This window comes from Tribolium madens, unplaced genomic scaffold, assembly GCF_015345945.1.
Source record: "Tribolium madens isolate multiple individuals breed KSU strain unplaced genomic scaffold, Tmad_KSU_1.1 Scaffold_3;HRSCAF=73;Tcas5.2_LG2, whole genome shotgun sequence".
Lineage (NCBI taxonomy): Eukaryota > Metazoa > Arthropoda > Insecta > Coleoptera > Tenebrionidae > Tribolium > Tribolium madens.
This window is the reverse complement of record NW_025401006.1, coordinates 2,804,334-2,829,694: the sequence shown is the minus strand read 5'-3', so window position 1 is coordinate 2,829,694 and position 25,361 is coordinate 2,804,334. Positions and strand designations below refer to the sequence as shown.

The 25,361-nt window shown below is 32.9% G+C and overlaps 7 protein-coding genes and 1 pseudogene across 14 annotated transcripts in view; 3 read left to right on the top strand and 5 right to left on the bottom strand.

The window, feature by feature from the left end:
* Positions 1–2,661: 2,661 nt before the first annotated feature.
* On the top strand, positions 2,662–6,583 carry LOC123007031 (nose resistant to fluoxetine protein 6-like). 3 transcript variants are annotated; one of them, XM_044402043.1, is made up of 12 exons: positions 2,665–2,930; positions 3,607–3,842; positions 4,344–4,540; positions 4,597–4,724; positions 4,764–5,088; positions 5,139–5,264; positions 5,314–5,559; positions 5,609–5,704; positions 5,754–5,886; positions 5,933–6,107; positions 6,162–6,304; positions 6,354–6,583. In XM_044402043.1, exons 1-12 carry the CDS (start codon positions 2,738–2,740, stop codon positions 6,492–6,494), a joined length of 2,139 nt encoding a protein of 712 aa, XP_044257978.1. In that variant the 5' UTR covers positions 2,665–2,737; the 3' UTR covers positions 6,495–6,583. The 3 variants fall into 3 exon arrangements, with proteins under 3 accessions (XP_044257975.1, XP_044257977.1, XP_044257978.1); XM_044402040.1 differs by having other exon boundaries at positions 2,662–2,930; positions 5,933–6,304; XM_044402042.1 differs by having other exon boundaries at positions 2,663–2,930; positions 4,776–5,088; positions 5,933–6,304.
* Positions 6,584–6,613: 30 nt separating this feature from the next.
* Positions 6,614–8,212, bottom strand: LOC123007032 (uridine phosphorylase 1-like). The gene is made up of 6 exons (XM_044402044.1): positions 7,980–8,212; positions 7,621–7,750; positions 7,418–7,579; positions 7,182–7,367; positions 6,997–7,135; positions 6,614–6,950 (listed from the first exon to the last, which is right to left on the bottom strand). Exons 1-6 carry the CDS (start codon positions 8,018–8,020, stop codon positions 6,664–6,666), a joined length of 945 nt encoding a protein of 314 aa, XP_044257979.1. The 5' UTR covers positions 8,021–8,212; the 3' UTR covers positions 6,614–6,663.
* Positions 8,213–8,592: 380 nt separating this feature from the next.
* On the bottom strand, positions 8,593–14,266 carry LOC123007899 (uridine phosphorylase 1-like). Of its 3 annotated transcripts, XM_044403404.1 has the most exons (8): positions 11,292–11,337; positions 11,147–11,226; positions 10,972–11,095; positions 10,288–10,449; positions 10,051–10,236; positions 9,864–10,002; positions 9,625–9,818; positions 8,593–9,580 (listed from the first exon to the last, which is right to left on the bottom strand). In XM_044403404.1, the coding sequence occupies exons 3-8, from the start codon at positions 11,047–11,049 to the stop codon at positions 9,398–9,400; spliced, it is 942 nt and encodes a 313-aa protein (XP_044259339.1). In that variant the 5' UTR covers positions 11,050–11,095; positions 11,147–11,226; positions 11,292–11,337; the 3' UTR covers positions 8,593–9,397. The 3 variants fall into 3 exon arrangements, with proteins under 3 accessions (XP_044259339.1, XP_044259338.1, XP_044259337.1); XM_044403403.1 differs by lacking the exons at positions 11,147–11,226; positions 11,292–11,337 and adding an exon at positions 14,090–14,266; XM_044403402.1 differs by lacking the exon at positions 11,147–11,226 and having other exon boundaries at positions 11,292–11,994.
* On the top strand, positions 13,727–18,102 carry LOC123007900 (annotated as a pseudogene).
* A 1,475-nt stretch (positions 18,103–19,577) lies between these two features.
* Positions 19,578–21,877, bottom strand: LOC123007669 (tetraspanin-13). Of its 3 annotated transcripts, none has more exons than XM_044403080.1 (5): positions 21,766–21,877; positions 21,518–21,716; positions 21,299–21,466; positions 20,863–21,207; positions 19,578–20,571 (listed from the first exon to the last, which is right to left on the bottom strand). In XM_044403080.1, exons 2-5 carry the CDS (start codon positions 21,575–21,577, stop codon positions 20,473–20,475), a joined length of 672 nt encoding a protein of 223 aa, XP_044259015.1. In that variant the 5' UTR covers positions 21,578–21,716; positions 21,766–21,877; the 3' UTR covers positions 19,578–20,472. The 3 variants fall into 3 exon arrangements, with proteins under 3 accessions (XP_044259015.1, XP_044259016.1, XP_044259014.1); XM_044403081.1 differs by lacking the exon at positions 21,766–21,877 and adding an exon at positions 20,628–20,724 and having other exon boundaries at positions 21,518–21,751; XM_044403079.1 differs by lacking the exon at positions 21,766–21,877 and having other exon boundaries at positions 21,518–21,763.
* Positions 21,810–22,782, top strand: LOC123007671 (MKI67 FHA domain-interacting nucleolar phosphoprotein-like). Of its 2 annotated transcripts, XM_044403083.1 has the most exons (4): positions 21,810–21,935; positions 22,029–22,129; positions 22,176–22,458; positions 22,514–22,782. In XM_044403083.1, exons 2-4 carry the CDS (start codon positions 22,043–22,045, stop codon positions 22,777–22,779), a joined length of 636 nt encoding a protein of 211 aa, XP_044259018.1. In that variant the 5' UTR covers positions 21,810–21,935; positions 22,029–22,042; the 3' UTR covers positions 22,780–22,782. The 2 variants fall into 2 exon arrangements, with proteins under 2 accessions (XP_044259018.1, XP_044259017.1); XM_044403082.1 differs by lacking the exon at positions 21,810–21,935 and having other exon boundaries at positions 21,955–22,129.
* Positions 22,769–25,361, bottom strand: part of LOC123007668 (homeobox protein Hox-C4a) — a 5,865-nt gene continuing 3,272 nt past the window's right edge. Inside the window, exons 2-3 of the mRNA XM_044403078.1 lie at positions 22,983–23,143; positions 22,769–22,932 (exon numbers count right to left, since the gene is read on the bottom strand). Of these exons, the coding sequence (XP_044259013.1) occupies positions 22,837–22,932; positions 22,983–23,143 (257 nt within the window). The 3' untranslated portion in view covers positions 22,769–22,836. The remainder of the gene's footprint in view (positions 22,933–22,982; positions 23,144–25,361) is intronic.
* LOC123007667 (tRNA pseudouridine synthase A) lies at positions 23,201–24,579 on the bottom strand. Its single transcript, XM_044403077.1, has one exon. The coding sequence runs from the start codon at positions 24,524–24,526 to the stop codon at positions 23,282–23,284; it is 1,245 nt and encodes a 414-aa protein (XP_044259012.1). The 5' UTR covers positions 24,527–24,579; the 3' UTR covers positions 23,201–23,281.

Genomic DNA, 25,361 nt, shown 5'->3' with positions numbered 1-25,361 from the left:
TAATTAATACAGGTTGCGCCAGAACTCGCGCCCCAGATAAAAATGCCATATAAAGTAAGATACCAGGAACATCGAAAAAATGTTAAAAAAATTTTATCTATAAAAATTTCGAAGTTATGAGAGTTTAAACTTTGGACTTTGACTCTATTTATTTCTGTTGGAAAAATAATTTTCTAATTTTTTTGCTACAGACTATTATAAGAGGAAACAAGGAAGCTCTAACCTAAATTGTAACTCTGTTCAATGTTATTTGTCGCTTCTATTAGGAAAATTTTGGTACCTTTACTAAATAATTGTAAAAAAACATATACAAGATCATCAGGATCATTAAATAGACATACAAGAATGTCAAATGTCAAAAACTATATGTAAAATTTTTTTGACAGATAGAATTTTTTTAACATTTTTTTCATGTTCCTGGTATCTTCTTACCTTATATGACATTCTTCTCTGGGGCGCGAGTTCTGGCGCACCCAATGTTTTATAAATACCCCTAACTTTTTGTGCGGATTTTTAAAAATTAATTAAAATTCCGGTTGCGCCAGAACTCGGGCCCCAGAGAAAATTAATAAAATTGTAACTCTGTTCAATGTTATTTGTGGCTTTTATTGGCAAAATTTTGAACCTTTTCTAAATAATTGTAAAAAAAAAACATATACAAGATCATCAGTATCATTAAATAGACATAAAAAATGTCCAATATCAAAAACATATGTCATATTTTTTTGACAGATAGAATTTTTTCCATGTTCCTGGTATCTTATCTTACTTCAAATTTTTCTCTGGGGCGCGAGATCTGGCGCAGCCTGTATAATTATTTTAACGGTTCCTACCTACTACAGGAATTTATTATATTCAATCCTCTATGTTAAAATTGAATTTTATCTATCTTTTCTTCATGTTAAAATAAAATTTTATCGTCTCGATGATAAAAAATACATCCATTGTTGTATATCTGCGGTTGATAGTTGCTAACGATCTTTGACATTAGATTTTATTGTTGAATTTTACATCGACATTTATAAATATCGACCAAATTGACTACAAAATTAGTGAGGATTGAATAAAATTTTATATTGTACACGACGATAAAATTTTCATTATCTTTTCGAGCATATTAGCGATTCTAAATTCCTCTTAAAGATAAAATTCAATTTTATCGTCTTATATAATAAATAGGTAACTATTTGTGTTTGAGATAATTTTGTCCTACTTTAAAAAATGTGTCAAGTTTAAAGTTAAAACACACTTAATACCTTTTGATTTCGAAGTGATAAAATTTTTAGATAAAATACAACATACAGGATGCGCCAGAACTCGCGCCCCAGAGAAAATTTTCAAGTAAGGTAAGATACCAGAAACATGAAAAAAATGTTTAAAAAATTCTATCTGTCAAAAATTTTTGACATTTCTTTTTTGACATTTGACATTTTTTATATCTATTTAAGGATACTGATGATCTTGTATATGTTTTTTTACAATTATTTAGTAAAGGGACAAAAATTTTGCCTACAAAAGCCACAAATAACATTGAACAGAGTTACAATTTAGGATCTTACCTTATATGGCATTTTTCTCTGGGGCGCGAGTTCTGGCGCACTCTGTATGTACTACATACAGGGTGAATATAAAGTATGGAACCAAGCGGTTTTATTTTTAATCATTTGCCTCCAGAAAATAATAATTAATATAAATTAAAGTAATATAAAAAATGTGATCGTATTTTCAGAACGAAATTTTGTTTTGTTTTTGAGTTATGCGATTTTTTTTGACAAAATTGCAATTTATGTGAAAAAATTTTTTTGAAAAAATTAAATATAAAGCAGATAGTTGTAATCCTTAAAGTATAGCTTTTATGAGAAAAATGATTTTATAGTGGGTTGCCATTTAAAAAAAATATTTTTTTTGTAGAACTCAAAAATAAAAAAGAAATTTCCAAAAAAAAATTATTCTTGTTAAATTATCACATTTTTATAGTACTTTATAACTCATCAATTAGTTTTTTTAAAGAATAAATAATTTAAGGAAAAAACGTTTGGTTCCATACTTTTTATTCACCTGGTATAATATTTTCACAGCGCCCACTCAGGAAATTGTTATTATTGGAAATCCTGGGGAATTTTCTCTTACATAAGTACCTAATGAGTAATGCTTTTTATAATAAACTAGAGTTCAATTTCAAATTAATAATAACAAAACATTACGCTATTATGCAATGTCACCGTTCCTCCATATAATTAACTGTGGACGTAAACGTGGGTAATCCACATACGTGGATTATTTTACACATTATGCATATTATACTTTCATATAATATCACTTGAGTTGTAATCCAATGGATTATTATGTCACTACATATGATTAATAAACGAAATTAGATCGAAAATATCAGCTTATGCAGTCACCCATTACATAAAATCGAATAAATATCCCATTCTGTAACAAGTTTGAATTTGGCGGATACTTTCACCTTTTCTTAGGTAACATCACGTACAAGAGATGTAAAATTTTACTATAAATGGCAATGATAAAAACGACTATTTGACACGTGTGACCCCGTTATGTTTATAAATATTTTTTCAAAACAGACGATCCCGTCAATGACGTTCACTTTTATAGTAAAACTACCCCACTATAACTAAACGTCCCCACTCAGATGTGTTTTAAAACATTTTGCCTCAACTAGTCTTCAATAATTTTAAAGCTTTCGGGTGAAAGAGTCTCAAATGATACGACAATGTTGATTAAAATACTTTTTGTGTTAAATGTATTAGTGATAGTTACATGTTTTAATCAAGCCCTTGTAGGGCAGTCTGTGCTTTATGGAATATTATATCTAGCGAAAGAAAATGGCAATTTTTCGGTCTGTCATAAAGAATTGTCGAATTTTTACGATGCAGTGGAAGCCCAGAAAACCTGGGCCTTGAAAGGTAAACCCTCTTTTTTTGTTACAAATTAAGTAAAACAGGACATTTTATTATTTTTTTAAGATATATAGTACCTATTTAACTCTTAACAATTTTTTTAATTTTTTAACTTGGGAGTTGGAATGCACTTAAATGAAGCGGTCATGCTTTCCTTTAAAAGAAAAACATGTTTTTTTACGTTTTTAGTTTTTTTTTAGTTTTTTGTGCTACTTAAAAAAACACACCAACTAGTAGGTTGTGTTTTTTAAGATAACCACAATTGTGTGGTATGTTAACATACCTATTATTATTATTATTGTACTTTCAATCTTAAAATTACTTTATATTACGTATATATGCCATTAAAAAGTCTTGTATTTGATATTGCATTAACTACTTACCTACTAACGCGAATAGTAAAAATCAGAAAACAGTCTAATTAAATTCATAGAATCGGACCTGCACAACCTAATTTTATTTATAAATTTGTTATGTTTTTGCTTCTTTTTATTAACTCAATTAACCTAAATCCAAACTGATGAATGCTCATGCAATTGCAAAACATGTGTCTATACATTGGAATTTCCGCATAAAAATATTGTTTTGATCAAAAACCGTGTCACTTATCGTAACAAAATAGTTTTTACTTTCATTCTAATCAAAAATAAAATCTAAATTTTTAAGGACCATTATTTTGTAGCTCTCGATGCTAGCGGTAGCCCCGGGTCTGGTTTCTTCTACGGAAATAACTTATGGTTGGGCTCTTATGCCCAATGTGAGGACTTATCAAACACCAAACCCTTTGAAATAAGTTACGAGAGTGTTAAACGCCTCAATGTCACCCCTTACGACTTTCCTCCATTTAATTTAGGTTTCGTCGTGGCTTATTTCGAACATAACAGCACGATGCAGCACCATACTCAACTACCTTTGGAGGTAAGATTTTGAACTTGAACTTTGTCGGAAAAATTATGTCCTCGTTATGTGAAAGTTATTGGCGAGGAAAGTATGGTAATTGTTTAAGTGGTTTTATAACGCAGACTTGGACGATGCAATGTGTTATATAAGTGGTTATAATCACTGTTTTGCCCTTCTTTTAGATGTCTGCAATATTTCTTAATTCTTTAGATTATGTAAACAAATAATAAGTTACTATTAAGAGTCGGCAATTAGGCATTAGGGACGAATTATTGCAAAAATTCACTCTTACGTCCTTTATATTCAATATGCCAATTATTTTGTAATGCATAAAACGTACGTTGAAATAAATTAGAACTCGAAAACTGTCTACATAACGTATGCACACACGAAGAGATTTTATTTGATTTGCAGAATATTTCAAGTTATGTTAAGTCAACACTTAGCAAACATAAGGAAATATTTACCTTCTGTTTCTGACATTGTAATAGATTGATGATCCCAATATTTTTGTTTTAGTTTACATTACAACTTGGACTGTGTATCCCCCAAATTTGCTCATCTGATGATATACAACCCTTACTCGAGAATTATGTTAATCAACGATATTTAACGGTGCAAAACTTATATAATCTGAATTTAAATCTCACAATGGTTAGATCATTAGAACCGGTCGGATTTTGGTTACTTAAGTTACCAAAAACTATAATTTTACTGTAAGTGCCTTATTCCATTTTTCAAATCGAAAATAAGACAATAATTAAATAAACAGATCAATGGTCTTTGTGATGCTAATTTTGACAATCATTGGCACATGCTACGACGTCAGGAGGCACAAACTGGCAAAAAATTTAATTACAGGACATCGAGGAACTCTCACAGGAAAACAAAGCTCGAATGGTATTTCAACAATTTGGAAAACAACAAATGAGTCAGTAGAACAAATTTTAGCTTCAGAAGTTGAACTTGTTTCCAATTCGTCCTCAGAAGTCGAGAATATAAGCACCTTTGCCACAATTTTGAAATGTTTCTCAATGTATTCAAACGTGAAAAATCTGGTAAAAACCGACTTGCCACCTGATTCTGTTTCGGTCATTCATGGTCTCAAATTTTTCGGGATGCTATGGGTGATCATGGTACACGCAGTTTTTTATCAATCGGATTATTTGAATAACGTTCCAACCGCATACAGATTATCGGAAGATATTTTTGCTCAAATATTGAGCAATTCTACATACTCTGTGGACACGTATTTATTTTTGAGGTATCAATATTATCTTTGTTGGGTTTGTAATGGTTTATTTATTTTTTTAGTGGATTTTTATTGGCCTACTTATTTTTTAAATCGAGAACGAAATATGAGACAGATCAGAAAAAACCTGAACCGATTTTTCGAAAAATTTCCCAATTTTTTATGATGTTTCTCAACAGATTTTTAAGGTTTGTTTTATTGAAAGTTTTTTAAAGGACGAAAATTATTATCTTGCAGATTAACACCACCTTACGTATTTATAATTTTGATGACGGATGTGATGTATACTTACTACCGCAAAGCTTCGGTTCTTTATTCTAGCGAACATAATGAAGAGCTTTGCCCGAAATATTGGTGGAGAAATTTGTTGTACATTAATAATTTATATCCAAGATCAGAAATGTGCCTAAGCTGGTCATGGTATCTATCCGTCGACACCCAATTTTTTACAATTGTTACATTCTTACTTATCTTATCAACGAGGTGAAATATTTTAAAACGAAATGCAATTAAACACATTTTTCTCTTTTAGCAAATTTAAAATTTCAGCTGCTTTAACAGTTCTGTTAATCATTGGAAATGTGTTGGCTACGACTTACAAGTCTTACACTATTAGATACATTCCAACGTAAGTCTTAATTTTTTTGTGCAATTAATTAACTGTTAATTATTTTTAGAATGGATGAGCAACTGACTGAACTTGACGCAATTTATGACTTGCCCTGGAACAGAATTGGACCATATTTAATTGGAGTTATTACGGCTTACATTTACGTAATTAAATTAAAACAAAAATTAATTTTGAAAGAAGTTAGTATTTTACTTTTTTTTTCAAATGTTATAATAATTGTTTCAGAGAACCAGAATTATGTTATGGATTTTGTTTCCTCTCCTCAATTTATGGATTTTGTTTACTTTGTACACTAGGAATTTATCAGTCGAGTTTTCAGCAATTTACATGGGAGTATCAAGGACTCTATGGGGGATTGGGTTGGGATGGCTTATCATAGCTTGTTCTACAGGAAATGCACGTAAGTCAAACCGCGAACCTGTCAGTGGAAAAATTTTGAAAAATTATATTGTAGGAGCTTTAGAGAAATTTCTTTCATTTCGGGGCTGGATTCCTCTAAGTCGTTTAACATACTGTGCATATTTGTTAAATCCTCTTCTGGCTAATATGATATACATGGGATCTAATAGTAGTTTAAATGCCTCGAAAGCTTCTTTCGTAAGAAATTGTAATGCAAGTAACGTCAAGCTTCATAGTCATTTTTTAGGGTGTCACAACTCAAGGAGTCGCTATGTCTACTTACTTTCTGGCATTCTTTATGTCAGTGTTAATTGAATCACCCAGTATTTTACTTACAAAAATGATGTTTAATAAGTTGACTAAATCAAAAAATGCGAGCGCTGCTTAAAATTAGTTTTTGTATACCTGAATGTCTGTGATTTTAAATTGTATAGTTATTTTTCTACCAATAAAAATGCTGAAAATTATTGTTTTCAATCTTTTTTTATTTAATTGAAAAGACTCAAGTAAACTTACGTTTTATTTTATTATTAGATACTTGACATTAGTATAATAATTTAGTTTTTGCATAAAATTTGTTTAATATACCGTCCCACAATAATCTGTGGATGGTTTTGCCATTCTAGCAAAACTTCCTTAGGAGTAGTAACTTGGTCTCCATTTAGACGATTAACTAAAGCGACATTTATTAAAGCTGCTTTAATACCTGCATAGTGTGTAAATGCAGCGAAAGCAACCGCTTCCATTTCTATATTTGTAACTCCTCGATTTTGCAATTCCTTTAAGTAATTGAATTTATCTTCTTCTGTGTGATCACAAAACGCTCCGTCAGTTCTTCCTTGACCTATGCAGAACTGTAAATAATTCTATTTGTTACCTTTGCTACTTACCTTCGTAAAAATCATCAGCACACATTGTAATCCCTTCAACAACATTAAATTTATCATCGGATTTTTTCAAACTAATCAAATCTTTGACCAACTGGTGATCCAATTTTGCCGGCCTTTGGACCACTTTTCCGCAAATTTTCTACAAACTTTGTTTCAACACAAACTTCAAAACACAATTTACTAACTTGAGTGTGATAAGCATTCCCCATTTCATCTACAGCACTTTTGCTTACAATAACTGTGCCTTCTTTAAGCCCAATTCCTCCACATGTACCAATCCTAAAAAATATCGGATTTTTAGCTTTCGCATGGTACATAAGTTTGGTAATTTCGTGGAGTAAAATCCCAATTGACGGAACTCCCATTCCATGCTGAAATTTTTATGGTATTGATGGGACTTTTAAAACCATAAGTAACTCACATTAACACATAGAATGGGACCAACTTTGTACATGGAAAATCTGTGGGAATTTTCAGTTAAATCACATAAAGATGTTCCAGTGGGTAACTCGAAATTCATTTCCGTTTTTAAATATTGAGCGAGGTGTTTCATGCGATTTGCGGTACCCCCCATGCAAACAAACTATTTTTTAAATACAACAGAGAATGCAAAATGGGACTTACTTTTACATCACCAAACATTTTGACAAGATCGTGAGACTCTGTTCCTAATGCTAGGTGATACAAAATATCCTCTTGCAAATGTTCAATATTACGATTTCGTAAGCGAAGAGTTCCATCTGGATTTCTACAACTACAATAAAATGAGAAATTTAAAAACGTTATAAAAAATTAGCTGCTTTTTAAATTGTAGTATTTTGTAGAATAACGGACAATTGAAGAAAAATACTAGTGTTTATTTCAAGACAACGTTTCGATAACTGCCGTTGATATAAACACTAATATTTTTGTTCATTTGTCTTTTATTCCACGAAATTCTACAAATATCAACCCCTAAGAACACGAAATCAAATTCTAATTACCTGTTTTCTTCGATTTCTCCGTTTTTATTTTTACTTCCCATATTTAATTGTGAAGATACTCACGTCTACTAACACTTCGTAATAATTTCAGTGCTATTTTATTGATACTGTTATCAAAAAATATCTTTTTTATCTTTTCTGCATTTGGTAACAAAAAATTACTTCGAAACGAACAAACTTACTAAACACGGATGCACTTTGCTGTGAGAACGACATGAATATTCCTATTTCAATTTATTTATGACCCATGATAAGGCACAGAAAAATGCCTTATACTTAGAAACGATAAACTATGGCGTGAAACTAAATAAATATTTTTTTAATAAAATTCACATCTCAGAATAAATAGGTGTTATTTATTTATAAAAATGATAAAATTGATTTTAAGATTGCTAAGTTATCGGTCATGGGATGAATATTCCTATTTCAATTTATTTATGATAAGGCACAGAAAAATGCCTTATACTTAGAAACAAAAAACTATGGCGTGAAACTAAATAAATATTTTTCTAATAAAATTCACATAAATAGGTGTTATTTATTTATAAAAATAATAAAGTTGATTTTAAGATTGCTAAGTTATCGGTCATGGGATGAAATAAAAAATGTTTAGTAACTGGCAAATATTTATTGTTTATAGGCGACATAAAACAGACTACTCTAGAATGAACATCGATCAACAGTAATGGAATTATATAAATGAAAAAGTCTAGGGTTTTCCGAAGATTTGAAGATTCTGTGTTGAAAGAAGAAGCCTGTATAGAGATGCTGTATTTTTTTCTAATGCTTATATAAAATTTTAATACGAACAACCCCTATAACTGTGAGCAAATTCAACAATAACGATGTAACCAACAAATTAGGCAGATTTTAATCACATGACTACGTCGTTGTCTACCATAAAATGTGTAAATTGTAACAAATGTATTGTCCAGTATATAGCTACAACGTCACAACATTAAAACACCATGCTTTATAGGTTGCAAATGACTACCGACTGTTAAAATTACATAACATTTAAATGCAAAGCCGCTTAATGGTATTTTCCTGGTCAAATTGTGTGTTGGAAGATTCTCAAAGAAATGTCACGAGTCTTATGCTCTGATATGTTTAGGATGAAATATAATTTCCGACCACTATAACCAATATCCAGATTATTTTTGCCATTTAAGAAGTATAGTCTGTGCTTTTACAATTCATTTTATTACAAATACGAACAACTAGATAATGTAACAGTATAGGACTGTGCATCTGACGACTCAACTTTAAAAGCTCCTATACCCCTACACCATTTTCATCTTCTTTTCTTATTAATAATGTAAAAAATCAAATATGTCAAATTCACTATCCTCGAATTCACACACTTAGACTTGTCGATAATAAATTAATAAATTAACAAAGCAACTTGTGCAATTAATTTAATCAAAAGTCTCAGACTCTTGCTGGACTAGTTTGAAACGTCGCGGACTTTTAACAGCCATGGATCCATGACCATCGAACGATATTCTTCCTTTTGTTTGCAAATAACGTCTAATGTACTTTGCGACAAGCTTCTGAGGTCTTATTTGCCACTCATCTAGCACTTCTTTGGGAGCGCAAACCTATCAAAATCATTAATAAACCCAAAATTACAAACAGCACAAACCTGATCTCCTTTCAACCGGTCTAACAAAGCAACACAGACTACTGCCGCCCTTATTCCAGCATGATGAGTCAATGCAGCAAATGGTATAACTTCCATTTCAATATTTTTCACCCCGTTGCTTTGCAATCCTGTCAAATATTCCATTTTTTCAGACTCGGTGTAGTCACAAAATGCCCCGTCGGTCCGTCCCTGTCCTAAAAACCCTCATAGACATCTCAAAATTGACAATTTTTAGTCACCTTCGTAGAAATCGTTAGCACACATTGTGGTTCCAATAACCGTATCGTAAGGGTCTTCAGGATCGGATAAAGCTTTTAGTTCTCTAACTAAACGTTTATCTAATTTTGCTGGTCTTCTCACTGGTTTTCCTAACATTGGCTGCGAAATTGTTTTTGGGGAAAATACCTCTCAAAGTTGGATACTTACCACTTGATAATAATGGTTTCCCATTTCATCTACTGCGTCGTCGGAAATTACGACAGTACCACCTTCGAGACCGACTCCTCCGCAAGTACCGATGCGGAAAAAAATCGGATCGCGCGCTTTCGAGTGGTACATGAGTTTGATTATTTCGTGAAGTAAGATTCCAATAGATGGTATACCCATACCGTGCTGTAATTTCGTCCATAGTCATTTTCGTTTTTAAATGTTTTTTTTACTTACGCTAACGGACAAAACGGGACCGACTTTAAACATACTGTAACGGTATGAGTATTGACTGATATCTTGCAAGGTTGTTCCTGTTGGTAGTTTGTGACCAATTTCCTTCATTATGTAGTAGGCGAAAGCCTCCATGCGCTTTGGGGTCCCCCCCATGCAGACAAACTAAAAAATCTTTTCTAAAACCTTATAAAAAAACACAAACATTTATTGCATAATTATTGGTTTTCCATTACGAATATTTATCTTGAGCAAAACAAGAAAATTGGGCAACACGTAGGTTGAACGTAAAAGGAAATCATTTGTTTATAGCATGGTTGTAATATTTTTCATGTGACAGTTGATTGTTATTTATTATTGCAAAAATTGTTGATTGTAAAATATCGGAAGATATTGTATCGTGTTTGTGACCCAAAAATCTATTCAAGGACCTTGATTTATTACCGGGGAAGTCAATTTGACCTTTTACCTAATTTTACCTATGGATAGACACAAATCAATATCAAAACAAAGCGTACAAAACACACAAAAAAGCCAAGGATAGTGATGTTATAGACAAAACGTTAAACATTTTAAAGCTGAAAAACAGGCAAAAAGTAAACTGAGTCAAATCGCGATATTTTGAAATAGTCAAGAAAACTGCAAGGTTGAATTTGTAAAAAAAAACATAATTGTAGCAATTCTTACTTTTACGTCTCCGAACATTTCGACAAGATCGTGTGAGCCGCTTCCTAGGGCCAAGTGATAGAGTATATCCTGATCCATGAGTTCAATATGAGGATTTCTGAGCCGTACGGTGCCATCAGGATATCTGGAATAGTAGGACATCAAGAAAGAATTCTTACCTTGTCTGAAAATAAACCCTTCTGTGCATCGATCGCAAACCTTTGTCCTTTGTTAATGTAACTTTCACGAGCTTTATTGTACGAGTTTTAATAAAAACTGTTTTGTACAAATGCCATTCAAGGATTTTACATTATTGTGTTTGCACTATTTTTAGTTTTTACCTGAACTTGGTTACTTGGCAGTTGGGATTTTTACACGTTTCGTTATTTTCGTAATCATCGCAGTGGTAAAAATTATCGTGTTCCTCCCCGTTTTCAATTTTTGAATGAATAAGGTTCTCAGTTACTGTACTCATGGTGTATTCCTTGCTCTAGCTACAACACTACTAACTGTTCAATGCATAAATTTCTTCAGAAGGTCAGCGAATTGATAACGAGCCCCCGAGAAAGATTCCAAGATGATTGCTCTGTGATGGCATTTATTACCGACAAAAGAGATCGTCTGACGTCTCAAACGTTATAATAATCTGTGTCTTTCTCATCAGTAACAAATATTTTCGCACAAGGTTTATCACAATTTATTTAACATATATCTCATTATCATAAATTATGTAATTCAACTTACTCATGAATGAAATACACACATTATGTTTGTTGTAACACGAAACATTATAACAGATAAAGAGGTATGTGTTGACACGTTGCTAATATTTTCTGATAACCCCAAAAAGGGACACCTGGTAATTGTTTGATGATCCTTTTAGAATTTCATGGCTCTTGACAATTATTTTAGTTTTCACAAACAATTTTTGCAATTCGGTTTTATGCTGATGGTAAATTTAATCGCCTTTAAAGTGACAGCTCACTAATTAAACCTATTTTTAAATCGGGTTGTTGATCTCATCAACGCGTCATCTACGCATTACCTATTGGATTAATGGCCCAACGAAAACCAAAAGTAAATCCAAAACATACAGTGTTTTAAATCTTTGTCATTTTTTTGGTAAATGAATAAAAACTTTATTTTGCTTGAAATCTGGGTCTTTTTGAGATAGACCGCGTCAATTTAGAAGAAAAAGTCGACGTTTTGCCTTGTAAGGGTCATCTTCAGGACAAGAAAAAGGAGAAAATGGATATTATGACACTGATTATAATACAGTTAAGATATCGCCTCTGGTAGCGACCAGATATTATACCGGGTGTCCCAGGATTAATGGAGCTTGTAGTGCTCGAAAAGGACTATCTTATCGACATGTTTGTCGATTCTCCAATTTAATCCATTTGAGCGAAAACGGCCCTCGAAAAATCGAAATTTAAATTTGCCGGGTTAGCGTTACTAAGAAACGAACTATTAAGTCATTGTTGCCAAAAGAGAATTTGTCAACTAAAAGCCCTTGCTATGACTTGATAGTTTGTTTCTTAGAAACGCTAACCCGGCAAATTCACATTTCGATTTTTCGAGAGCCGTTTTCGCCCAAATGGAGTTAATTGGAGAATCGACAAAAATGTCCATAAGATAGCCCTTTTCGAGCACTACAAGCTCCATTAATCAGATTTTGATTTACGTTACACCTGCGATCGGAAAAAAATAAAAACTAATTTTCCATGTTAATTTCCTATATCCAAGCCTGCCTGGGACACCCGCTATATTGAGTTACCGTGCCATAACCTCCCTTTTTTTCCTTTCCTTGTCCTGAAGATCCCCTTACAAGAGCGGGCGAAACGTCGACGTTTTCTTCTAAACTGACGCGGTCTAACTCAAAAAGACCCAGATTTCAATCTAACTCTGGCCTACGTTCTTACTTTATTTTGCTCATTTAGCAAAGAGAACAAAAAACAATAAATTAGTCCATGAAGACCTGAATTCTCCATTAATTAATTAGTCATCAGCAGTAATTATAAGTTTACTGGAATAAACAACAGTTTACAAAATTGGAAAAACCCTAAATAAAGATAATACTCTTTTGATTAAATCCTTTGAAATATTAGGTGAATTACCTACCTACAAAATTTTAGGAAAATCTATTTTCATAATCTCTTAGTCAAACAGCAAATAATGTAGAATTATTATTGATCCAAATAAAAGATTAAAAGAATTTGTGCTACAAGTACCTGCAATGCAGATAATATTAAATTATTAGTACTCATAATACTTATAGAGCTTTTCCTCCAAATGTTTTTTCAAGATAATGGAATTTATTGTTATTTATTGTCATTTTGAATGTATTTGCACAAATAAATGGTACGCCTGGACTTAAAATTCCTAAGTAAGTCGTCATGAGTATGATTTGCAAAATTCACAATGAAATTATTCTTACAACATGTGGTCCAATAATTACTGTTACTTTTGCGGTTTTCGAGCTTCAATAACATACTCGTATACCAATTGTCTGAAGAATAGGGAAACAACATTGTGGTTTGTGGTTACCTACGAGCCAACACGTTTTCCACTACAAAACGTACACAAAATTGTATCATTTTTCTTCCTCAATTTATCATCCAATTAACTTTTGTTTAGATCAATATTTGTATACATCAGGGTCGTAGATACGTTATTGATCAAAAAATCCCGAATTGAGTGCAACTACTGGACAAGGGTCCACAGAATTTGTCAATTTTTTAACTAGCTGTTGTTAATAACCATCGTCATGGCAATTATGCGTGAAGGGTGTGCCTTTTACCAAAGAAGGGCGCGTGCTAATACCCGAAGCAGGTGACTTCCTGTTAGAAAAAATCATCGCGCAAACCGTACAATGGTTTCTCGCTTCATTATGTAAGAGTTTTTTTTCAAACTCGGCAACTAATCGAGCAATTTCGTGATAAAAAATGAAATTTATGAATTTACCGAACTAGTCCTTGTCCCTTCTAATTACCACTCCGGCCGTGACCACGGAGCGCAAAGAACCGTGAAACCATTGATTAAAAAATAGCACGAGCGAATTTACATAGTTCTCCTAAAAATTGAGAACACCTGTTTTCGCTTATAATCAATATAAGTAAAATCCAACGATCAAACTTACTCATCCCTTTCTTCGTCCGACATTGTCAGAATTTATACGTTTTTGACACTAAACTATATACAAGGATGGGTTTTAATATAAAATTGTTTTGTTAAAGTAACGTAAACATCACTAAAACACTAAGAAATTAAGAGAAAGGGTGCGTCACTTTACAGTTACAAGATCGACCACCGCAGAGTGAGGGCGCACAAACGGTTCGCTATCCTGTTGCAGGATAATACTTATGCGAGCCTGGTCGCAAGCACACACCTCTTTCGATTCTTTCATACATATTCAAATTTTTTACCAACGAGAATTGATCTCATCAAATTAATTACGTTTACGCACGTTTAAGGCGAATAATTGGCCCAAAAAAATCTGCAAGTAATGGCGTTCTTGCTTGTTTACCAGACATATTTTTCTGTTACAGTTAGTTATACAAAATTAGATCAGCGAATTCTGTAATATTCCTTTGACATGCAGAATATGTTGCTCAAGAAGCCTTTTTCACAACTGCACAGTCACTGGCAACCACTACCTTTTCCTTGGCAATTTGCAATGAAAATTAAAATTAATTAAACTCTAGTTTATCAATTGGTAATCATTTTTAGGTATTATTAAGATGAATACCTACTAAATTTTTGTTTTGTATTTATTCTTTTTATTGTTATTATTTTATAAATTAAAAAATAAACATTATTTTATCTATTCATAAAAATTCTAATCTCATTCTCAATTCTTATGTTCTAGACACTCATTGATAAGATTATACTTATTAATTTAACTTTTTCTTCTGTGGTTTTCAGCAATATTCCAGTTTCTTGTTATTCACTTCTAGAATTTATATGTTTGTAGTTATTTTATTTATTCTTTAGGATATTCAATTTTCAAATATAGAAAATCATTATTTAAAAACTTCAAAATTCACCCTGAAGAGGAAGATTTTAATTTAATTAATACAAAAATTTCCTTTCTGTTATTCGTTGGAATTTCATTTAATAAATTTGTTTTTCTTTTTCTATTCTTATACTTTCCTCCAAAACAGAGTAGAAAGTGTATTATTATATTCCTGTAAGGAGACTAATCTACTTACAATAGTGTACTTGGGTGCCACTGTCCGTAAAATCATTTTACTCTTGTGGTCATCACTCAGAACTAATTTCAGGAGTTTCAGGATGGAGAGAGTATGACTCTGTTACTACAAAATCTACTTGAGTAGAGCACTTCTTATGTAGTATTAACAATAGTTATTTATTCAATCCTTTATGTTAAAATTGAATTTTATCTACTCTTTTCTTCATGTTAAAATGAAATTTTATCATCGTCTAGAATCTAGATGATAAAAAATACATCCGTTGTTGTATACCTATCTGCGGTTGTTAGTTGCTAACGATCTTTGACATTAGATTTCATTGTTGAATTTTACATTGACATTTATAAATATCGACCAAATTGACTACAAAATTAGTGAGGATTGAATAAAATTTTATATTGTACAGGACGATAAAATTTTCATTATCTTTTCGAACATATTAGCGTCTCGGATGACGCCTGGACGCTAAATTGCTCTCAAAGATAAAATTCAATTTTATAGTCTTGTATAATAAATAACTATTATTATACAAGTCGATAAAGAAATTGTTTATCTACGAATGAAAAGGTTAAGTTTACGAACGAGTGGACTTTTTCACGAGTACCTAGGTAGATAATCAATCTTTATTGTCGCGTATAATATTTCGTTTTATTTTATACGAACTTATAATAATTTCTTGAATATAAACAGTAGATAAAAATTATTTCATTTCACTAGACGATAAAAGATTACTTGATCTACTGAAATTAGTTGATAAAATACAAACAGTAAATAAAAAATACTTTATTTTACTAGACGATAAAAGACTACTTTATCTACTGAAATTAGTTAGATAAAAGCACTCTTTAACATTTAGTACAAAATAAAAAGTAAAGCCTTAAAAAGAAGCAAATTAAAATAAAAAGTTTTTCAACACAATTTTACTACCTGAAATTATCTTATTTTTGGTTTAGTTATTAGTAGTTGGGAGATACGCTACATTCACAGCAATTTCGTTTGTGGGTGGTAATTGTCAGACGACCTATTCTAGGACGTTCCTCGACCGAATCTACAATTTCTTCAAAGCTACTGAACGTTTCCGCAATGCAATTTTTGCGGTTCCTATTTTCCACCAGGTGGACATGATATTGGATCATTCTTTTCTCTTTTTAGCCCTTTGAAATGAATGCAGAAAGTTGTAAAGTAAAGGGTTTTGACATTCTAGTGGAAGATGTTGTTATAATGAGGTTACAAACCTATTAACTCCCCTTGAAAGAAGGTTAACGTCCCATAAAATTCTGAATTATCTAATTAATTAGCGTTTCGATTTTTTCGTAAACTAGTAGATCCAGTCAACGGACGTACGCTTAACACCATTCGCAACGTAATTAATTACGATATCTCGAAACCGAAGTATACTTCCCGTGACTCAAGCTAATAATCTGAATCAAGGTTGTCGAATTGTCAACACAGACAATCCCAACACCTTAAGGTCGCACCGCAGCGGTTTCCCCACCCCAAAAGCCGCTAAAATTCCACAACACTGCTAAGAAAATCAATCAAGCAAATCTTCACGCTTTAAATAATTTTACTATATATACGGCCGAACGTCCACCAATCAGTCAGAAACGTTCCAAGCATTGTTTAGTCAAATCACCATCATGGGCAAGTTGATCGTCCTGCTTAGCGTAACCCTCGCAGTCCTTGCCCAGGACGAACTCGCCGCCCGCAAACCCGTCTACAAATACCGTTACGAAACGGAAGATATGATGAACACCGCCGCTTCTACCATCCCAATCCGAGGATATCACGTCGTCGAGGGTGGCTACTATCCCGGAGAAATCGGCATGGGAGCTGGAGGAATCGGGCTTGGATATGGAGGTTACGGGGGCGGAATCGGCTTAGGAGGAGCCGGACTTGGTTTAGGGGCCGGTAAATTCATTGGAGGCGGCGCTGGACTCATCGGAGGTGGTGCAGGACTCGGAGGAGCTGGACTCATCGGAGGAGGAGCAGGACTTGGGGGTGCTGGACTCGTTGCTGGACCTTTACTCCACCATGGATACGGAGGAGAATTCATCGACAAGAATGTCTACAGTGGCGAAAAGAAGAATTTAAATGATGAAGCCTTCGAGAAAGCTAGCGGAAAGAAAGGCGAAGAGTTCAATGCTGGGAAAGAAGGGTTCACTAAAGGAGTTGCTGCAGCAAAGAACAACAAAGGCGAATCGGCTTATTTCAATGACGCCAAAGGGGCGAAGAAAATCGCTGAAGATGGCAAGACTTACTACGGAGGACAACATTTCGACAAAGAAGGTAACTGAAGCAAATTCTATTTTCTTGCAGGGATTATAATTTATTGATTTCCTAAAGGTAAACATGGTGGTCAATTCAATGAGAAGAAAGGACACAAAAAGGGCCATGTCATCAAAGGATTCAAGTCTTCGCACCATAAGGACGAAACCGGCAAAACCGAAGAATTCTACGATGAAGAGAACGACGAAGGTGCGAAACTCAACTTCAACGGAGAAGCTGGAAGCTTCGGCGAAAAGGGTGCTTCATCCTTTAAAGGAGGGCATGAAAATGGTGAATTTGCCGAAGGAGCAGCCAAGAAAGCCGGTCATTTCGACAACGAACACTTTGTTGATAACAGCAATGCTGGACATGGAAATTACGGGGAGAAGAAATATGGAGGTAGCGGGTCTGTTTATGGTGTTAATAATGGTATTGACCAACATAGTTTGTTGGGACACCAAGAAAACAGCAAGATCTACAAACACTTCCCACACCATGTGCCTTTCTATTGATTTTAGAAACTGGTACCTAGATCGTAAATATTTATTGTATGTTACCATAGATTATTATTGTCTTGTCTCTTTTATAACGAATGCCATGACTTGGTCTAATGTTCTTTTTACGATACTTATGTATTATTTGTATATTGTATATAATATATACTTGAAGCAGTGAAAAACGATTTTTATTAAAAGCAAAGTTTTTTGGTAGACTTAAAATATAAAATGTTTAAACATAAATTTGACAAAATAACGTTTTTTGCAGCACTGCCAAGGATCTTAGGAATCTTAGGAAAAGTGCAAGAAAAAAAAAAACGTGAAATATTCTATGACGAATATTATAGTTTATGAGATATCAAGCTATTTTGAGCGTTTCCGAGTGCTGCTCGTAAAATAATACATGGTATTTTTGGGTGTCTAAAATTCATCCTAGAGCACCATATGGAATCGACAATATTCTATGTAAGATCGTCCGAAGAACTAATCTGCCCAAATCATTTTACATTATTATTTTTCTTTATTTTTAAAGGTCAAAAAACTAAAACACCTTTGTTTAATCGAAACTATAACTCTTATTGATTTTTTTTCCGTTAGATATAGTTTTTGAGAAAAATACATTTGAAGTTTTTGAAAAAATGAAATTTTGATTGTTTCAAGCGACAATACTATCAGGATTATCGCCATAAAACTATAATATACTGTATCACCATGAAAGAATATAGATACATAGAAGGCAGGATTCATACGGATATCTCAAAAAAAAATCCGACATTCAAACGGTAGTTAATACGAAATCAAAGGAGATATTAATATTGCAAAACGCCAAACACTGATGCAATCAGTGTAAAAATTCCGAGTATACGATAATGTAGATATTATCATCAAATTTAGAAATTCCCAATCTTTGCCTATTTCAGCAATATTTTTAAGGTGGAAAATTTACAATGCTCTCAAACAGTGCAACACATAACTTATCGAGATGATAGCGTATCTCCGCTCCAGGTACTGGAATCGATCAAAATTTTGAAAAATTGTAAACTTCAGAATCGGTTTAATTGCCTTTTTCACTCCTGAAAGCCTAAACACTCGGAAAATAACTTAAACGGTTGCTGTGTTGATATTAAAAGAAATCGAATTTTTTGAAATTAGAATCCCTGAAAAATTGAACAAATGGTCGAGCAGCTTTATATCGCAAAAACTTTATACTTAAATAATGGTTTTCTGGACGTAAAATCACGCGTCGAATACGTAAAATGCTCTACGCCGAGCAGTTTTCCTTGAATTAATACATCGTCCTTTTGGGTGTCCAGAAATCATTCACAGTGCGCTGTGCCTCGGAATCGTCGATTTAAATGTAGTTGCGCAAAAAATTCAACTGTGTAAACAGTTTTAATGTAGGATCTATACAGCTACAGTTTGGGAATTTATGATTTTTTAAATGTACAAGTTTAAAAGCGTCTTTAGGTATAACTATGTACAACTAGGTTCAACTCCGATATTTTACTGGTCAATAGCGAATCGAACGCAAATTTCGGCAGTAATTTTATTTGTGCTGTTTAGCACAATTTCTCTTCTTTAAACTTGCAGAAAATTTGCTTATAGTTATTACAAAGTAGGACAATTTAAGACAACGAAATATAATAAACAGTTTAGATCACATAATTTATTTCGTATTTTTAGCATCTACAAGACCAAGCTATAAACAATATACCTACAAGAACAACGAAATGCAATAAATAGGAAATTGGAGGTTTAAGAAATGAGCAAATTTATGCACTGAGCAATTATTCACTAACACAATGATAAATACATATACACTACTTCTAAAATAAAAGAAAGTTTTTGTACATCAATACAATTTACGATTTTCAGGCCAGTTGCGTAACAATAAAAAAAAATGTCTATGATCCTATTACATCCATTTCAGTTTATGCCCATTTTAGAATTACAAGGCACGTCAATTATTTACAATATTCGATAAATTTCATGCCCTATAAATACACAACTGACCCAAATAAACAGAAATTTTACATATATAAGGTAAGTAAATCGTCTTAAGCACTAACTAAAAGATTTATTTTATTAGCACATTTTACAGTTATGTCTTAGAGCTAGATTTAGAAACACATTTAGGAAATGTCCTTAGTAAAATATATGCTCCTAATAACAGCCTTAAAACACTGGTTCCACAGTTAAAAATAAGCTAGTTTCGTGCGACAAAACTTTTGCCGGAGCAGCAAAAGTGGACTCCCTACACAATCAGTTACTTAAAATTTACTTAAATTTTACTACCCCCAACTAACCTAAATAGGGAGTGCACTTTTTCGTTAAATGGAGTAAAAAATGTAGACTAGTATATAAAATAATTACGACAGAATGATGCATTTACACAACTAAGTAAAAAATTACAAACAAAACAATCACAAATGGTACAATTACCGCAGCCTTTATTAAAAAATGGAATATAGAGATAAGAGTTGTCTTTGGTATGGTATAGATAAAAATATATTTTTTTTTAATAAAATTTGCACGGAGTGACTAGATTAATATGTAAAATTATGGCGAGGAAAAATTGCTGTGGCTAGCTTTTCGTCCGGATCTGTCAAATTACGGTATCTTCTTGTCAGAACTACTCCTGCTATCTATAAGAAGAAACAAAAAATTACATTTCATATTCTAAATTCCGTCAACCACCCACCCTAATGCTGATTGTTAAGTGACTAGAGGAAAGCGCTAGGGTTAGCTCGAGGGTCTTTCTGATTACGATAACGCACTGTTAGTAGTACTCCCATAAACTGAAACATGCACCAAAACCATTAGTCCGAAGATCAATAATATTAATATTAATCATTATCATTATCTTTTACGTCATACACATTCCCTCTTTTTTAAAAGTAATTTTTATGTAGAAATTATGTATTTTATTTCTTTACCTCAGTCAAACTAAAGAAGAGTCCGATCCACCCACACAGTTTAAACGCGTAATTGATGGTATCCTGCAATTTTTGCATACACTGTGGACATACGCAATTTTTTTCGTTAGAACTGAAACAACATCTCGTGTTAACATTTTCACAACTAGGGGGTGAGATAGTCTTATCAATAGATTCGGCAAATCCACAACAAGTGAACACGTCTTGTACTTTCATTCTCGTATTATTATCAACACGGCTCCATCCTTGCTCAGCTAGTTGCTCTTGTTGCGCAATGTTAACCCCCAAACAAGCGCAAGCAACTGAGAACTGGATAAGAAACAGCAAAAATAAGATAACCATATACTAGACGCGTGTTAAGGAAGCTATAATTTGCGGTTTAAACGTCCCACATTGTACGTGACAGGAAATGTCACTTTATTATTAAAAAGGATACGAAAAATAGCATCACTTGGTGGTGTTTGACGGCGCCCAAAAGCCCCAATACTGAAATTAAAAATAGGATAATGCCACATGCTAGGATTCCTCCTATGATCGGTAAATTTGTGACCAAAGACGCTGCACGACCGTAAACCGCGACTCCAATAAGGATAAAAGCCACTACCTATAAAATGGACCATAAAATGGGATGTTTTTTCTTATTTTTTTAACTCACTATATACAAGACGTTTAATGCAATTAATGCATTTTTTGAACACGTAAATCCCCCGCACATTTTGTAAACATAAAATTCTTACGTTACCACAGTCACTTTGTCATTAACTTTTTTGTTCAAATGGCAACGAGACGAGATCACCCTTTAATCGATGCACTCAGTTTTAGGCACATTTTTGGTCTATTGCGCAGTGGAGAATCTAAAATCTCGAGAATTAAGCGTTCGAGAATTCCTGATTCAAAATCAACCATTAATTTATGTTTACCAGATCCCACAGCCATATCAACTTGTAGAGAAGTAAAAAAAATTGGTATAGTCTCTGAAATATGTTTTAAATTTTTATCTTTACAATATCATTTATGATTTCAATCCTTATCACTAGAATGAACATTCGGACTAATACATCGTAGTTCGTTTGGTACGTAGTTTCGTACTATTATTATTGAACTATTTTCACTTTAACCTCTTTGTTAAATTGTTGCACGTGTAGGTTCATTCTGTAGTTTTTTAGTAAAAGAAATTAAAATGAAAACGTCGGAAACAATATCACTCGATAAAAACAAGCAACGAAGCGTAGCGGCCAAAACCAAGAAACTGAAAAAGGCAATTAAAGTAAGTCTCAACACTCTTTTAACCTTAATTTTTTATTGTTTATAAGTCTGGTAAAATATCAATAAGAGAAGACCGTAAAGAAAGAAGACTCAATGCAGAAAAGGCACGAGGTTTAATCTATATCGCACATTTACCGCATGGTTTTTATGAAGAGGAAATCAAAAAATATTTCAAACAATTTGGAAGAGTGACGAACATCAAAGTATGCCGTTCCAGGAGTAACGGGAATAGCAAAGGGTTTGGATATGTGGAATTTGCACACCCTGATGTTGCCAAAATAGCGGCGGAAACGATGAATAATTATATAATGTTCAAGAAACGAATTGTTGGTATGTACAGAATTTTAAGAGTGTTCCATGTGTCTTGTAACTTGTAATATTTTAGCTGAATACGTTCCATATGAAAAAAGACCCAAATCATTGTTTCACGGTAAACAAAGCATGCCTCAGAAATTCTCCAAACAGCGGCAACGTCTTAAAAACGAAAAAACTAAGAATAAAGAAATTGATGATGAAACACATTTAAATCAGTGTAGATCCAGATTAACTAGACTACAAAAAAGGTTACAAAAAATCAATAAGTTCGGAATAAATTATGACTTAAAGCCAGTTGATGTACCCAAGGGTGTAAATAAAAAAGTTTCACATTAAAAATTTGCGTATTTATTAAAAAACTACAAATAAAAGTATGAGATGAAAGCAATTTTGTTACATTCTTCTTTTGGACTTTCCTCTAAAAGTGTTTGGATCACCTCCTTTTGTTCTTTTCCACTTCATTCGTCTATTTTGGAACCAAACTTTTATCTAAAAAACATCAAATTATCGCAAGTTTTTGCATGAAATTAGCAACTTACTTGTCGTTCAGTCAAATCCAATGCAACAGCAATTTCGTAACGCCTCAAACGTGTTAAATAATTAGAATGGGCGAATTCATTTTCCAATTCCTTGATTTGATTTTTTGTGAAAGCCGTGCGTTCCTTTCGTACGGATTTGTTCACGTCTGCATTTTTTGTATCTAAAATTTGAAATCTGATAGATTTTTGTGGATGTTCACAATACACTCAAAAACTAGTAAGTATGCAATCGTTTATTGTAACTAATATATCGTACAAGTAATAAAAATTATGTAAATAAAAAAATAAAGTTTATGTAATTATGTAGTATTTGAAGTAACAATTTGTTCACTATCACTCTTGTCGTCATCAGCATCAACATCATCATATTTGTGAGTCGACAGTCGCCTTACAATCCAATCCACCATTGCCTCTTCCTTAATTTCCGTATTAATAATTGTGGGAAAAATATATTTTTCTCTAAATTCCACTACTTCTTTTTCAACATCATCCCAAATCAATTTTTCATGAACCCCATCTTCGCCATATCTGTTGTTATATCTCTCATAATGGACATAGTCCAAAAGCAGTCCCAATCCTGGAGCTTTCGGTATATTAACCTTCTCCATCCCAAAAGCCAAGTCCAAGGTTTCCTCAGATGTGTACCCCTTAACCACAGCAACCAGCAGTCCCACCATTTTCCGTATTTGATGCAACATAAAGCTCTGGCCCCTTATTTTAATCAAAGCAAATTCAACGTCATCCTTAATAAAAGGTTTATCACACATTAAATTCCTCATGTATCTTTTAGCACTAGGATCAGTAGCTTGTTTCTTGGAAGTAAAGTTGTGGAAATTTTTCGTGCCGACATATTTTTGTAAAAGATCATTAACTCGATTTAATGTTGCTTCATTAAGTCTAAACCCTTTTTGTACCATTATTTGGTCATGGGGAATAAACGATACAGTGGGGAGTAAATAGATGTAGGAACGACTGTCACACTGCACCTTACTGTTGAACCCTTTTGTGACCCTTCTGATCCCAAAAACCCGAATCATTTCCGGTAACTGTTCATTAATTTTTGCAATTTCCACATTTTCTGGTAACTTCAAAGACACCACTTGCCGCGCTGCGGAGACTCCCTTATCAGTCCTCGCAGCCCTTTGAAACTGCATCGTCTGCACTTGTGTAAAATTTTCCTCAGTAATATACTTATTTTTGTAAAGAGAATTTAATAATTCTTCTTCAATAGTCGGCGTATTGGGATTTCGTTGCATTCCATAGTAATTCGTCCCTGAATAACCCAACAATACCGCAAATTTTTTTCTCTTGATCTTTTCTATTAATTCCCCAGTCACATCTGTTTCTTTTTTAACTATTTTGGACTTTTGGGAGTCCAAACCTTCACCTTTATCACTTCTTCTTTCTTCCCATTGGCGTTTTTTGACACGACCGTCATAGCGGGGCTTCCGGACGATTTTCACCTCGCTCATTTTTGTTGGCAAAGAAGGCAATTCGGGCGAGGCGGAATAAAAAGGGATTAATTTCCTTATGACTTGCAACATAACCTCTTTTTACAAGAGTGAATGTGACAGGAACATAACTCCAATAAAATGGTTTTTGTGTGGGAATGTGCGCTTCGCCGAATTAGTTATGTAAAGCGCATGTTCAGAAATAAAAACATAAAATAGTTATTTATACATGTCAGGAGGCCAAAAATTATATTTTATATGTTTATGGAAAAAATTACAATGCTACTTTTTTAATTAATTAATTAAACGAACAACGTTAAATTATTATTAACGTTGGTGAAGTGATATTATATTTATTATTTTCACGGTGGTATTTAACAAATTTCAGTGGTTTAAAAAACAGATACGGTAATTGGACTGTTGAATGTCAATAAAAAACAAATTCTTTTCAATTAACTATTGATTGAAAAAAAAATATCTCCTGAAATAATTATTTTGCTTTCACCAACTTTTTTAATTTCAAAATTTACTGTTGTCGGTTTTATGCAACTTTTAAAATATGAATTTACCATATTTTCCAAATTCACAGTAGCAAATTTGGCAATAATGATTAATTTCAATTTATACGGAGTCGTTAACAAATGGATACATTGAATTTATATTAATTGTCTTGTAATAAAATTTTAGATTTAGTATTTGTTTGGTATTAGAAATATGTGTAGCATATTTTCCAAACAATTAGTCAGTTATAAAGTGTAAAAATTCATTGAATAAACGTTATGATGTGTCGGTGTTTTATTTAAAATAACCGCCAAAAATAGACCAATGAGAGGTACGCCCAGATAAATGGATCCAAAGTGGAAACAAAGTGTTTGTTTTGTTGCTATAGGAATGTTGACTTCAAAGCGTATATAAAGGAGAACGGGCC